This window comes from Apodemus sylvaticus, chromosome 2 (assembly GCF_947179515.1).
Source record: "Apodemus sylvaticus chromosome 2, mApoSyl1.1, whole genome shotgun sequence".
NCBI lineage: Eukaryota > Metazoa > Chordata > Mammalia > Rodentia > Muridae > Apodemus > Apodemus sylvaticus.
This window is the reverse complement of record NC_067473.1, coordinates 133336039-133350305: the sequence shown is the minus strand read 5'-3', so window position 1 is coordinate 133350305 and position 14267 is coordinate 133336039. Positions and strand designations below refer to the sequence as shown.

At 36.9% G+C, this 14267-nt stretch overlaps 1 protein-coding gene across 1 annotated transcript in view; it reads left to right on the top strand.

The window, feature by feature from the left end:
* The window catches only part of Cntn3 (contactin 3), a 401246-nt gene that overhangs the window by 368109 nt on the left and 18870 nt on the right, over nt 1-14267 (top strand). The window contains exon 19 of the mRNA XM_052174442.1: nt 2929-3044. Within this exon, the coding sequence (XP_052030402.1) occupies nt 2929-3044 (116 nt within the window). The remainder of the gene's footprint in view (nt 1-2928; nt 3045-14267) is intronic.

Genomic DNA, 14267 nt, shown 5'->3' with positions numbered 1-14267 from the left:
GGTGGGGTGTCTTTTGGGTATATGCTCAAAAGTGGTATAGCTGGGTCTTCACATAGAATTATTTTCAATTTTCTGAGGAACCTCCAGATTAATTTACAGAGTGGTTGTACCAGTTGCCAATCCTGCCAGCAATAGAGAAGTGTTCCTCATTTTCCACATCCTCTCCAGCATCTGCTGTCACATGAGTTTTGGATCTTAGCCATTCTGATTGGTGGGAGGTACAATCTCAAGGTCATTTTTATTTGAATTTCCCTGATGGCTAAGGAATTTTAACATTTATTTAAGTGCTTCTCAGCCATTCTAGATTCTTCTGTTGCCAATTCTTTGTTTAACTCTGTACTCCATCTTTTAATTGGGTTATTTGAATATTTAGAGGTTAACTTCTTGAGTTCTTTATATATTTTGAATATTAGCCCTCTGTCAGATGTAGGGTTAGTGAAGATTTTTTTCCCCAATCTGTAGCATGGCATTGTTTAAAAGTAAATAAATTATGTTCTTTGTGACTTTACAGATATATATTGTTTTCAAATGAATAGTTATCAGAGCTCTTATTAAATTACTTATGTGGGTCTTAACAATCAACCACACTTGATTAGAAATGTTAAGACTCACTGCATAGTAACAGGTCATAATATTCAGTTAAACTCTTCATGAGCTACTCTAAACCTGAGTTTCATCTTGCCATGGGATACTGGGCCTTACAAAGCTCACTTTTCTTTTTTGTATAAAAAATTAAGCAACCCATAAAACTACCCTGGCCCAGAGTTACAAGTTCTATTTCCTATGGCCTCTGAAAAGGACAGGAATATGATGGATAATGAGACCCAGAAGTTTGGCATTTAAGTGCTGTAGAGTGTGTTTCTTTGAAGGATGACTTCAACTGTTTTAGACACTTACATACCTCACTCAGAATTTGTTCAGTCATTCTTGTATAACCCCTCAAGAAATCAAAAAACAATATCTTCCTTCAAGCCCTCTTGAGAAAATGATAATGGAGTTAGGAGAATCAGGTATACTTGCCATTTGAGATATTGTCAACTGAGCGGTAACCCTATTATCAAGTTCTTTCTCATAAAAAGAGCAGAAGTTACCATGGTAGATGGAATGCCCACCACATGTCAGGAACTGCCAACTTGAATTTTCAAATAAAGTTTACTGCATAGGATGAATTATTAGTCTTCATTTACAAATGGAAAATGGTAACTTGATGAAAAATGTAAATGAATTTGCTAAAATACATAGTCAATGGGAAAACAACAATTTCACCCAGTGGACACTGGCTTACACATTCTGAACTTATGACCTGTGATAGAATGTTCTCTCTCCTACCTTCCAGACTTCTGAACTTACAACCTGTGATAGAATGTTCTCTCTCCTACCTTCCAGACCTAAGAGTAAAATATATTACATGGTTCAAAGTTGAAAATTCCATTGTAGGCAGTTTTAGTAAGACTTCCCACATCTAGTCTTATGTTTTTATTTTATATTAATGAGGAGTAATAAAGTTACAAAAATATTTTCAAGCAATAGATCCCAATATCTATAACCAGGCACATTTTCCAGAAATTATGACACTTATAAGGGAAGAACAGGACATGATGAACAAGGGAAGAAGGAAGGACATGATGAAACAGGAAATCTTTAGACACTGCCTACTTATGCACCTGAGCACCTAAAACCTGAGTGTTGGCAGTAGAAGGAAAAGACATCCAGCTATAGCTTTCTGCTTATTTCTGCCTTGCTCACATCCCCTTTACTATTACTGTTATTGTCTGACTTGCAACATAGTAAAATATCTTTATTTTCAAAGAACAAAAGCACAATTCTGGTTTGCTTTTAAAGAGGTAAGATATATGCTAGAAATATGCTATAGCACCTCACGGAGTCAAATCAAAATCCAATCAGTACACCTCCAAAGTAAACATCCACAATCAGGCAGGCTCAGAAAATGATCTGATGTTCTAGAATGCCAGTGTTGGACTGGTGCTAAGTGTTTCAGTCCCAACCCTGAGAGTCTCTGAGAACCCACTTTGACCATCCTTGAACCCTCATTCTATTTCTGCTTAATGTAGCTATGGACAATGATCAGGACCATTTAATACAAAGATTGATGTTGGAAACATTTCTGCTAAGAACCAGTATCCTGGGAAAGGAGAATCTCTGTGAACCCTATATAGCCCAGGAATATTTGTTACAAAGAGGATTTCCAGCCTAATAACATGGACAACTCACCAACAAATTCTTTTGACAGCATTTGCAATTTATCTCATTTAAATCTCTGCTTCCTTTGGACCCAGACTGGAAAACGCACTTACCCTGTACTTATTAGTTAATGGCCTCTACTTGACCTTGGCCTGTGTTGGGCATGATAATATGTCAGTGGCATTTGTATGTATAGAAGTTGCTAAGCAACTGATGAAGGGAAAGTAAACAAAGACAGGATAAAGATAGCAAGATAGATGGAAGAAAAGAGGTCACAAAAAATATGTTCAAGGGATAAAGAAATACATTGCTTGGCAATTAGGTAATGAAAACCTACTGACTATGATATTACAATTTACAAAGCAGAAGAATGCCATCTATGACAAATATTTCAAACATTTTATAGAAAAATAAAGCTCTTTACCTGATCAATGCTATTATTATTATTATTATTATTATTATCTAAAGAGTTTCAACCTTTAAATTAAAAAGTTATGGTGATACATTCCTGTAATCATAGTTCTCTAGAACCAAGGCAGGATGGTTTTCATCAGTTCTTTAGATCACCTAAACAATGCCAAGCCAGCTAGGACTAAAAAGAAATACCCTGTCTCCAAAAATTGAATTGAAATTGAAAACAAAAAAAAATACAACTTCAGATGATTTACCAATTAATAGCTAACATTGTCAATCTAACCTTTTATTGTTATTGTTGTTTTTGAACAGAGCCTACAGTCGCCCCATCTCAAATCTCTGCCCATAGTCTTTCTTCCTCAGAAATTGAAGTTTCTTGGAACACAATTCCCTGGAAGTTGAGCAATGGACATTTACTTGGCTATGAGGTAATTGCTTTACAATTAATGCCTCTTTACATGTTGCTTCTACTTTCTTTCATTTCATATTCTTATCCTCAATATCTTTAATAAACACTCTTAGGCTGAAATTTTCTTACTGGCAAATTCATTGTTCCATCTTCTTATTTAACTCTGCTAGGTAGATAGAAATAATCAGTTGGGTGGAGAAGACTCATACTGTACATATCATAGAAAGCCATGTAACCCATTTTTTTACACAGATTACTAAAATAACAGTGTGACTGAACTGCAGTGTCAAGTTTATATAATTATTTTCTCATCAGGAAAGCATATTCTCCCTACCATGCTTTCTGGTCTATTTTCTTGGTGTTCGTGTTATGTCATGAGATTCTCTTTTAATCTCTAGAGTATTTAGCTGCCTGCAGCATAACTCTCACTTGCAGTGACCTCTATATTTGGTGAAATAAGAACTACTTAAAGGGAGGATATCTCAAGACCAAATAAGATGAAAGTCAAAATAAGTCAGCAAGACAAGAAATGTTTGAGTGGATAAGGGTAGAGTCCAAAGTGGTAGGAAAGGTTAACCAGGAAATTAAAGAAAAGGCAAATAATCATAGAGGAATATAAACATGAGAAAGACCTGGTGATTCAGACAACCTTACATGAACACGTTAGCTCTGTATAGCTGCCTCCCTTCTACTTTTCCAACCAATCACAGGTGGGTGTCCCAGGGTAGTCACGGGATCATAGCCAACTGATCCATAAGAAGTCTACCACAATCAGCTGGGGGCTGATCTGACCTGTGTAAGTACGTTTTGTAGACATTCTACCCATTCAGGTGCTGTATCTGCTCCTCGATGTATTTCATATTTTCCAAGGTAACAGTAGAGGCAAGCTGGCCAAAGCAGGGAAGACAAGGTGGGGGCAGATTCTTTCCTGCATCACTGTGAAGGATAAAGCAAGCAGGATCTTGTAGAACTTTTATAAGAATAAAAGAGTAGAGCCATGTGATAGTTATCTGAATCTCAAGTAGATCTTGAGATTCTTTTTCACTCTGCTCTTCTCATTAAAGTCTCTTTTTGTTTGAATAGCCCCAAGTGTTTTCATTCCTTGTAGCAAAACAAGGCTTGACTTAAATAAATATTAACTAGTGATTTGGGAAAGGACAGGCACCAGAGCAAAGATGTTCAACAAGTAGGCCAGAGTCCACTTCCCCAGACTTGCCCCGGGGTTATGAGTAACCTTAAAACCACTGGATGAAAACATGTAGGCAATGTACATTTTTAGTACGTATCAGAAAAGTGACAACTTTTATGGTTCAGCAAAAGAATAGGTTTTGATGTAGAGAGATCAAACCAGAAATAAGAGACACATTTAAGGAAAGGGAACTAGGGGATAAAAAGGATGCCAGAGAAAAAGCGTAGGAGTCCAGGCATCTGATTCTGTGCAGTGGGTGTAAGCAGGAGGCCATGATAAGGAAGTGGCAGCAGCTCCCACAGGTCGGAAAATTGTGACAACAGAGAAGCTATGTGGGCTGCAATCAGGAGCTCAGCTGGAAAGCAATGGCGGTAACGCAGGGCCCAGCCATGTGAGTGGTTTCATAAGCTGTGTGCTTTCAAGAAGTTGAACAATGAAGCATTAAGAGGGCGTTTTTCATAATATATGACTCATGATAATAAGAAACACTTGGGAACTAGGTCTACAGGAACTAATGAAAACTTGACTTGTCAGTTTTGTTACAATAGTGTCAAGCAGACACTTGAGTCCTGAGCTTTCTTGCTTGAAGGGAGCTTGAAGAAACTCAGGAAACTTGAGTCACCTGGCCTGAGACCTACTTGCCTTCCTGGCATTCTTTCCATGGTGTAAGAAATGTCAGTAGATTGTTCTGTATGTCTTGGAGGGTCGTGAGAAGAAAATATGGGAAATTTTGAGTCTTGATGGAAAACATTGTTTTATAATGCTTTAGCAGTGCCCAGGTTCATGGCAAGACCACAGAAGGGGACACCTGTGGTCACTCAGTAGTGTTTACACATCCACCAAGAAGATCTCTGTGCTGGTACGACTAAAGTGTTAACATCAAATGTCACAAAATGTTACCTGTCCCAGCTCTGGAAAGGGAACCCCAGAAGAACTTTAATTGAAATTCCCATTAGATGAGCAAGACATAGCATTCTGTTTTTAATCACAACTAGTCAAAGAAAATTAACCTGTATACTTGACTCTCTTTAGGTAGGAAACAAAGTTGCTTGCTAACCTTGAATGCTTTTGCTCTTACAAACAAAATATAGAATTATAAGTCCCAAAATGGCTGTACCTTGTGAAACACTTCAATGAAAGAGTGCACCAGATTGGACTTGTAGACACACAAAACATCTTGAGAGTGTTGGCTGTTGGCAGGTGGCATTGATACATTGCTTATGTATGCTGATGACTACATGTTTGTACAGGCATAAAGTTGGTGTTAAGTACCCTCAACTATTTCTTTCCACTTTATATTTATAAAAAGGATACCTCACTGACCCTAGATAGACTTTATTGGTTCAGAAAGACTATCTAGTCAGTAAGCCCCAGATATCCAGTTGTTTCTGCCTCTATGACAAGGGGTTTTAAGCATGGAAGTGAATTAATGACATACCAGCCACACCACCATTTTTAATTAGATTTTAGGGATTTAACTAAGTAGGTAACATTAGCACTTTACAATCTATGCCATGTCTCTAGCCCTGTTTTTTTTTTAAATATATGAATTTAGCTGTTGAAGAATCAATCCAAAAATGACATTTTATTGAAAGTGGATTTTATGTCAAAAGAAGCATGTGATTGATCAAAGAAAGAAAGAAAGAAAGAAAGAAGGAAAGAAGGAAGGTAGGAAGGAAGGAAGGAAGGAAGGAAGGAAGGAAGGAAGGAAGGAAGGAGAAAAGAAAGAGAAAAACCAAAGAACTTAATGGAAGCCACCAGAGTATGTAGTAGAGGGCACCCCATTTCCATACATTCGGATACCCCTGGGAGAGGAGAGAGACCCCATATGGGCCAAAGAATTTCACTGATTTGCTTGCTCCTGCTTCACAAGTTCTCAAGGCAGTATGCAAAAAGTTGATTAAATTAATACAGTTTGGACTCTGCTGTTTTGGAAGTGAGCTTCAGTACATTTATAAGTCTTTGCAAAGTTCCCCTAAAATAAAGATAATAGTAACCAATAACTCACAGCTTTATTTGATAATTAAATAAAGAAAGTAGCATTTGTCCAAATGGTACATTAGAGTAAGAGGTCACTGAAGGGAGAGAGAGAGAGAGAGAGAGAGAGAGAGAGAGAGAGAGAGAGAGAGAAAGAAGAGAAGGAGGAAGGGGAGGAAGGGGACGAGGAGGGAAAGGAGAGAGAGGGAAAGAAGGAAGGAAGAAAAGAAGGAAGGAAGGAAGGAGGAAGAAAAGAATAAATAAATAAATAAATAAATAAATAAAGTCCACTGTACATATAGTGTTCAGGTAGGGCAAAAAGCAAAAGTATCCAAGCACATTGATATTGAGACTTTCTATATAAATTTTGCCTTGGAACATACTTACATTTTACCTATTTTTGCAAAAACGAACAAGCAGAGAATGCTCAAATGCAGCATGCAGTGTGTGTCAAAGAACTCATGATGTAAAATATCTTCCCAAAGTATGTGATATGCAAAAAGAAAGAAAAAATGAGCTAAGATATTCATGAACAAATTAGGGGAAATATTAAGAATTAATGTATGTAATTCTAGCCTGATCAAAATATACCTTTTCTTGATTTCAGCAATTATTTCAAAATTAACCTGAAAGGATAAATGACTTAGCAAAGGAATTAATTATCTGTCATGTGGCTGAGTTTGTGGGTTGCAGATTCCTAGGTTTGGCTTTGAACTTATTAATGGCTTCTGCCTCTCTCCACTCTGTGAGAGCTGATCACTGCAGTGTGGCAAGCTGTGCACACGCCGTCATTAGCATCTAGACTAATTTCCTTTCTGATTTGACAAAGCATCAGTTGAGAAGCTCATTTCTCTGGGCTCCAGTTTATTTCATCTGCTAAGTGGTTGTTACACTTGGGCTCATATCTTCCCAGTGCCCTTTGAAATAAGAACAAGAAAGACAGAAAAGATAAAGAATAGAAGTCTCTAGGTATGTGGGGATTAGATACTTGAAAACAACACAAGGTCCTTATATGATGCATACTAACTGTTGTTTCCTCTCCTTTTCCTCCTTCTCCTGTCCTTATTCTCTTTCTCTTTCTCCTGCTCCTGCTCCTTCTCCTTCTTCTTCTTTGAAACAGTTTAATTTCTAATATATATTAAAATATATATTCTTTGAAGATATCAAGCATGTATATAACGCATGTTAATCACTCTCCTTTAGCTCCCTTCCACTCCTATTGACCATCTTCCTCCCTAAAAATCCCTTTACTACATCATGTCTGCTTACTCTTGTGCCTACTGAGCTTCACCAGGGCAATCTGTGTGACCATGGGTATGAACTATCCATTGCCATCTTGCAGGCTAACAATGAGGACCATCCCTTTAGGCAAGATTCAGGGAGGGGTAAAAGACACTGTTCTTCACCATCCACTGTTGATGACAAGCCTACTCTTGTGCAAGCATAAAACTGCATTCACTGTCAATCCATGGTTGCAATGGTTATTTTCAGGATTGAGCACCCTACACTCACATATTCTTAGCAGTTTTAACAGCTAGGAATCTCTGTATTCACCAAAATCCATTGCAAAAAAGCAATTTCTCTGATCAAACCTGAGAGTAATATTTGTTTTCATGTGTATGGATATAAGGCAATCTGTTTGAGAGTAGGAAGGCTCATTCAAGGGCCACGTCCAGAAAATTGACTCGTAATTCCCCAGCAGCTCTCGATTATCAAAAGCTCCTCACCTGGGGTGAGACATGTGGAGCCCCACTCATGTTCATTGAACTTCTGCAGGTGTTGTGCATCCAACCACAGCTGCTCTGAGTTCATATCATTTATAATAACTTACTGTATTGATTTATGTGTGTATGCAGAACTATAAGAAAGTATCTCACAACAAAGAAAAAATGAGAAGGAAATGCTAACTACCCTGGTTTGAGCAATGCATGATGTGTACAGAAACTAAAATATCTCACTAAATGACATGAACATTGCCTTAGTTTCTTTTCATGTTGCTATCATAAAATACCTCAACAGAAGCAACTCTGAGAGAAAGAGATAGAGTTTATAGTCCAACCTGACAGAAAACAATAACAGCTAATCATAGTATGTCTACAGTAAGGAGCAGAGAGCAATGGATTGCGTTTCTGCCCAGGTTCCCTTCTGCACTTATCCATTCTAGGATCCTAGTCAAAGAATGATGCCACCCAGAGTCAGGTGCCTCTTCCACCTCCATTAATACAATCAGGATAAATCCCCCCAGGCATGTCCAGAGTTCCATTCCCCATACATTTCTACGGTCTATCAAGTTGACAATCACAAGTATATACAATTATAACATGCTCATAATTATTTTTAATTTTTAAAAAAATTAAAGAAGAAATAACCCCCTGCAAAATAAATTTTTTTCGGTGTGTAAAATAAAGCTATACGTGTAAACTAGTACAACATGCCATATCTTGGAAGAATCTGATAGATGTTTGTTTTAATTGTGCCACAAGAAGGAATACAATACAGCAGAACACTTTACTGGGAGTCCTTGATGCTTTCATTCAGCCTCCCATTCCCATTAGATGTAAAGAATATATTTGGTCCCTAACATTTTCATTAGAATGAAAAATACGTCAAATATTTGAGCACCTTCTCTTAGAGCAAATGTACATATCTTTATGCACATGTCTTGCTATTAAGCAATGAATTTGCATAGGAAATGAACATAATTCAACACAGACAATTGGGAAATATTTGTATAACTCAATTCAGACAAAATTTATTTAAGTTAATAAATGCAGATTTTAAGAGCGGGTGGAAGACTGAGCTCTACAGCAGAGGGTGGTTGCTATGACGCTCCATGGTAGCTATGATGCTCCATCATAACTGGGATGGTGGAGTGTACTGCAGGCTTGGCTTTCTGCCATGTATCTGTAAGGGCAACCCTTGCTTCCCAGGTGTGCAGTGTTTTTGCTAGACAGCCTCTCCAAATGATGTCCAATGAGAAGACAGCGGAAAATGAGCCAGATTGATGTGTGCAGTTGATCCAGATGACTCTCCCAGGGCCAACAGCAGATTGACCATAAGTGAAAGATGAATGTAGAGTTTCCTACAATATCTCAGTGTAGTTGTGCATGTCTTCTGCTTATTTCAATGTGTTTATTGTAACACCTATGTTAAAATATTCATACTTTTAAAAATATGCAAGCACACAGATAACCACTTTCACCTACTTAAAAAGTAATCTTGATTTAATTCTGTTCTTTAGTGGCTAAGCAAAGAAACCATTTTTCAATACAACATCTTTCTGTGTTGCATTTCAGTTTATTGTTAAATTAAGAGAAATCTCTGTTGTGGTGATCATAAAGAGTCCTTGCAGCAGGAGGATGACTTTTGGGTAACCAAATTACTTTCAGAGATAGAGATAACATTCTTATTCCTGACATTCTTCCAGTTTATTTTCGTTTACTTAACCAGATAAAATTTTATTGATTAGCAAAATGGTTTTATAATTCAGAAGAAAAACCAAAACAAACTTGTATTATCTCATCAGCAAATTAAAGCACCACTGTTTCCAAAGAAGCTCAGAGGCCTATCTAATACCCAGGCCAATGAAGGAAGGAGATATATATATATAAAAAATTATAATATATATATATAAATATATATATATATATAAATTTATAAAACTATATATGAAAGAGATTGCCAATAACTAATAATGAAATAGTTATTAAATAAATCAAATAAAAAATAAATTAGACCATATATGGAATCATATAGTTTAATAACAGTTACACAAACATCATCTCTCCTTCTTAAAACATCTTACTCTATGGCACTTGCAAGAAGCTTGTGGCCCACTGACAGTAATTGAAACTGTAGAAAATGGGCTATGTTTAAGGAAAACACATGTTCAGCACGAGAACTCTGAGAAAAGATAAGTCATTGCCTGTGTTGTGAGACTGCCTTTAGCAATTAAATAAATGCAACACACACACACACACACACACACACACACACACACACACACACACAGCTTCATCTCCAAAAAACCAAGATGCAACTGCTCACTCCCGTTATGAAGTAAACCAGACCTGCCATGTTTCCAGCTATGGTTCACTTTTAAGTACCATGTCTTCTCTGTCCATGTGGTTTTTCATGTTATTTTCTCACAGAAACTCTGCATGAGTTTAGCAGATGAAAGTGCCTATGTCCATCAACTTCTACAAATTCTTATCAATGGATCATTTGAATGTTGTTTTGTTCCTGGTCCCTTATTCAGGTCTCTGATTAGAACTCTACAACCCATCTTCCATGTCTTTTAGCTTCCCCTTTGCAATTTTATTATTTCTCGGGACCATGTCTGGGCTAACATAAATATTTCCACCGTTCATCTTCACCTACATCCTTATCCATGATTTCGTTTTTTAATAATTTTTCTTTTCAGGTTTAAGAGTTCTGCTCACTAGTTTTCAAATTTAACTGACCTTTATATGTATTCTCCCATAATTAATTTATCCTTTTCACAACACACTTGGGTGTCATAAAGATGATAACTTTTTAGTCTCCTTTAGTAGTCTGTTAGCTCATATTCACCTGTGACTCCCAGTATAGTTCCTCATTTATAACAGAAGTGTTGTTCCTTTTTTTATAGACACTGCCTTCATGTTCTTCCGACTTCATAGCAACTCCTTTTTGTATACATTTCAGTATTTTCCTCCTCTGTAGACACCCTGCTCTTCACACATTCATGTTGTGACTGCATATAAAAACTGGATAGTAGCAAGGAGATATTGTATCCACTCTCAGTGGGAGTGCTGTTACTTTTTGAATCTAGAAGATAATCTATGTAGAATGGAATAATGTAGAATTTTTTTAGCAGCTAGGTTTGCTAATACAGCTAATTCGGGGGATGACAAACGAGGAGGATGAGTTCAAAGCCAGCCAGGACTGCATAGTGAGTTTGAACTCAAGTAATATAAAGAGACTCTCAAAATTAAAAGTAAAGATAGTCTCAGAAGTAAGTATAGAGGTAGGCTTCTTACATGTTCGGGGTCCTAGATTCCAATTCCTAGCTCCACAAACAAGAAACAGACAATAAACCAACCAAAAGATATATACGGTTTTAAGCAAAATGTTGCAGAACACTTTGGAATACTTATAGAAAATTTGCTTATAGGAAAATTTCTAATTGCTTGTTTAAATGTAGGTTATTTGTATGTTAATTCACCTTTTTATAGCTATCTAAAAATATTAGTCCCGCTTTACTGATTAGTATTATGTACAAATTTGTCACGTATTTTATCTGCGTCTAAATATTTCTAACACTTCTCATCAAGTCAGATCTAAAGATGAACCCCTCCTTCAATGCACAGAGTTAGGTCCTAGTACTTTAACATGTATTATTAACAAGAACTTTCAAGTGCTCTCTATAAATGGATTTATAAAACTAGATTTCACTTGCCAGTTATGAATTATTTTTAATTCTTCTTTTAATCAGTCTCCTAAGAAAACATTTTTAGGCTGCTTACAATGAAGGAATTTGATATCTCAGAAAAAGAAAGTATCAGGGATTAGAAACTAACAAGAGAATAGAAGTTAAACAAGATCTTGATTGAGTTAGCAAACTCCTCCATTCCTCTCCTGTGTCATCTATTAAAGAAAGATTATTATAACCCAGATTTATGTAATATTTTTCCAACCTGTGCTATATCCCATGCCACAAGCTTTCCAACTTTCTATAACATTTTATTATAATTATTGATTAGATGTCACTCTTGGAAAATAGCTATACAGTGTCCTCAAGGGCAGATCATAGAAACCTCATAGTACATACAGGGTTCAGTATTGGTAATATAATATTTATAAAAGATTTTGGTGTCTGTTAACATATTGATTATCAGTGGCTTTATAAAGAAAATCATATTTACTTCAGAACTAAGGATTTGGGTTTGGAAACCCAAACTAAGATTCTCGTGAAAACAAATAACTCTTTTGTAAGAGAAATTCATGGAAATAACTCAAAACACCACATGTATGAGAAAGAGAGTCTTGAAATACACAGGGCACAGAATGTATTTTGGTACTTTGGAAACATTTTTATAAAACACCAAGATTTACATTGTGATATTATATATATATATATATATATATATATATATATATATATATATATGAGTAAATTTATATGTGCTTTTAGAGAAAACCATATGGTAGCTTCTAATATCTTCCTGCTCTGGGGGGCTAAAACCAATGTCCTATCTAACCAGTCAGCAGGCGTTGTTTGATCTACAGAGTATTGTACAATGAATATTACAGCTGAGAAACATCACTCAATAATTGCAGTTCTAATTTTTATACATTTCACTTTTCATCATGTACTATCTCTACCCTAAGCTACACTTTGACTTTCTATGTAGCCAAGGATATCCTTGAGTAATGATCATTCTTCCTTCAGCTCCAGAGTGCTAGTACTGAAGGTGTGATCCAACACACTCAGTTTTCAGGGGTGCTGGGCATTGAGCATAAGGCTTTGTGCATGTTCCATAAACATTCTAACAACTGAACTACCACTGCTTTGCTTTTAAAAAGATGCATAGCGTAATATCAATAAGCACTAAAGCTTCTGTTCACACAGAGTTAAGTCCATGATTATAGAGATTGCCCCGTCTTCGAAATGGTCACTGTCTTTAGAATTGTGAGTGTAGAGATCTGTTGCTAGTTGTATGATGTTCAAACTACAGATAGTTATGCAGTTGTAGCAATTATTTTATAGTTATATTTTATTATCAATATTCAAAGAAATGGATGCCACAACAAAAGGTTGTCTATTGCCAAAAACAAAGAAGGGCAGGCACATCTGTTTACAGAAGTACAAAATATGATTTTATTAGGTTCCAATTCATCTTCATATCTCTATTAACTACTCTATTTACATTAAATGAGCAATTGTTAGTAACTGTTCTCATTCCTGGCCTAAGCAGGGTTGCATTTTGCATAAGCTTTTGATTGCTAAGTTTTGTCTTTGTTAATTTGTTTTGACTTCCTGAAGAATCTAAACTTAGGAACAAAGAAAGCAACAGTCTATAGCACATGCACAAAGTACATAGGAAATATATGTACATATATTTTGTGTTTTGGTGTGTGTGTGTGTGTGTGTGTGTGTGTGTGTCATGCCTGTAAAGAACAGGTCGATGCCTGTTATCTTCCTCAGCGTCTTTTCCACCTCTCTTTTCAAACAGGGCCCCCTACCTTGCAGCACACTGGTCTTCCTAGACCTACTGGCCAGCAATCTCCAGTGGTTCTCCTGTGTGTGTACCCTAGAACGCAGACTATAGGTGCATGTCACCACACCCAGTCCTTGCCATGGGTGCTAAGGATCTGAACTGCACGCATCACGTTTGAGCAGCAAGCTCTTTACCAACTGACCAGACCCTGCACTGCTCTGGAAACAAGTTTTACATCATCACTCATTACTCTTCTTTCTGCAAATGTTGTCACTGGTTTATTTTTGTATCATTATACCATTTATAAATAGACCTATTTAGCAAATCCAAAATTATTTTTAGCACATCACAGAATAATAAAAATCCCCGTGACAAATCCCCTTGATAGCTGCTGTTCCTACTTCCTGCTTCCTGCTTCTTGCTGCAGGCCTTGCATGCACAGGTAGCCTTGTTAACATTTGACCATTGCTGTAGACCACTCCACTTGCCACTCAGTTTTCCCAAATCTCCCTCCTAACATACTGCTTTACTTCCAAAGGGAATCTCCATTTCCCTGTGGAGTTTACTCCGGTGTCATGAATGCATTCCAACATTGTAGATCTGCCTTAGGCTAGGCCGGCAAAGGATGAAAATAGCAAGAGCTTGATGTTAGGGCTGTGGGTTTCTCCTCTGCCTTGGCATTTGCAATCCTATACTCTGCTGGTCCTAGAGTCCTGAATGTCTCCACTTCATTTGTTTATAGCATTATTCTCTAACTCTTCCCTCATTCATTCCCCTCTTCGATATACCAATAGCTGTGACAAGGTTGAGGGCAGCACCTGGCACATAGTGGGTCTCCTGGGAACGTCAGTGGCATAAACAAGAAAATGCATCA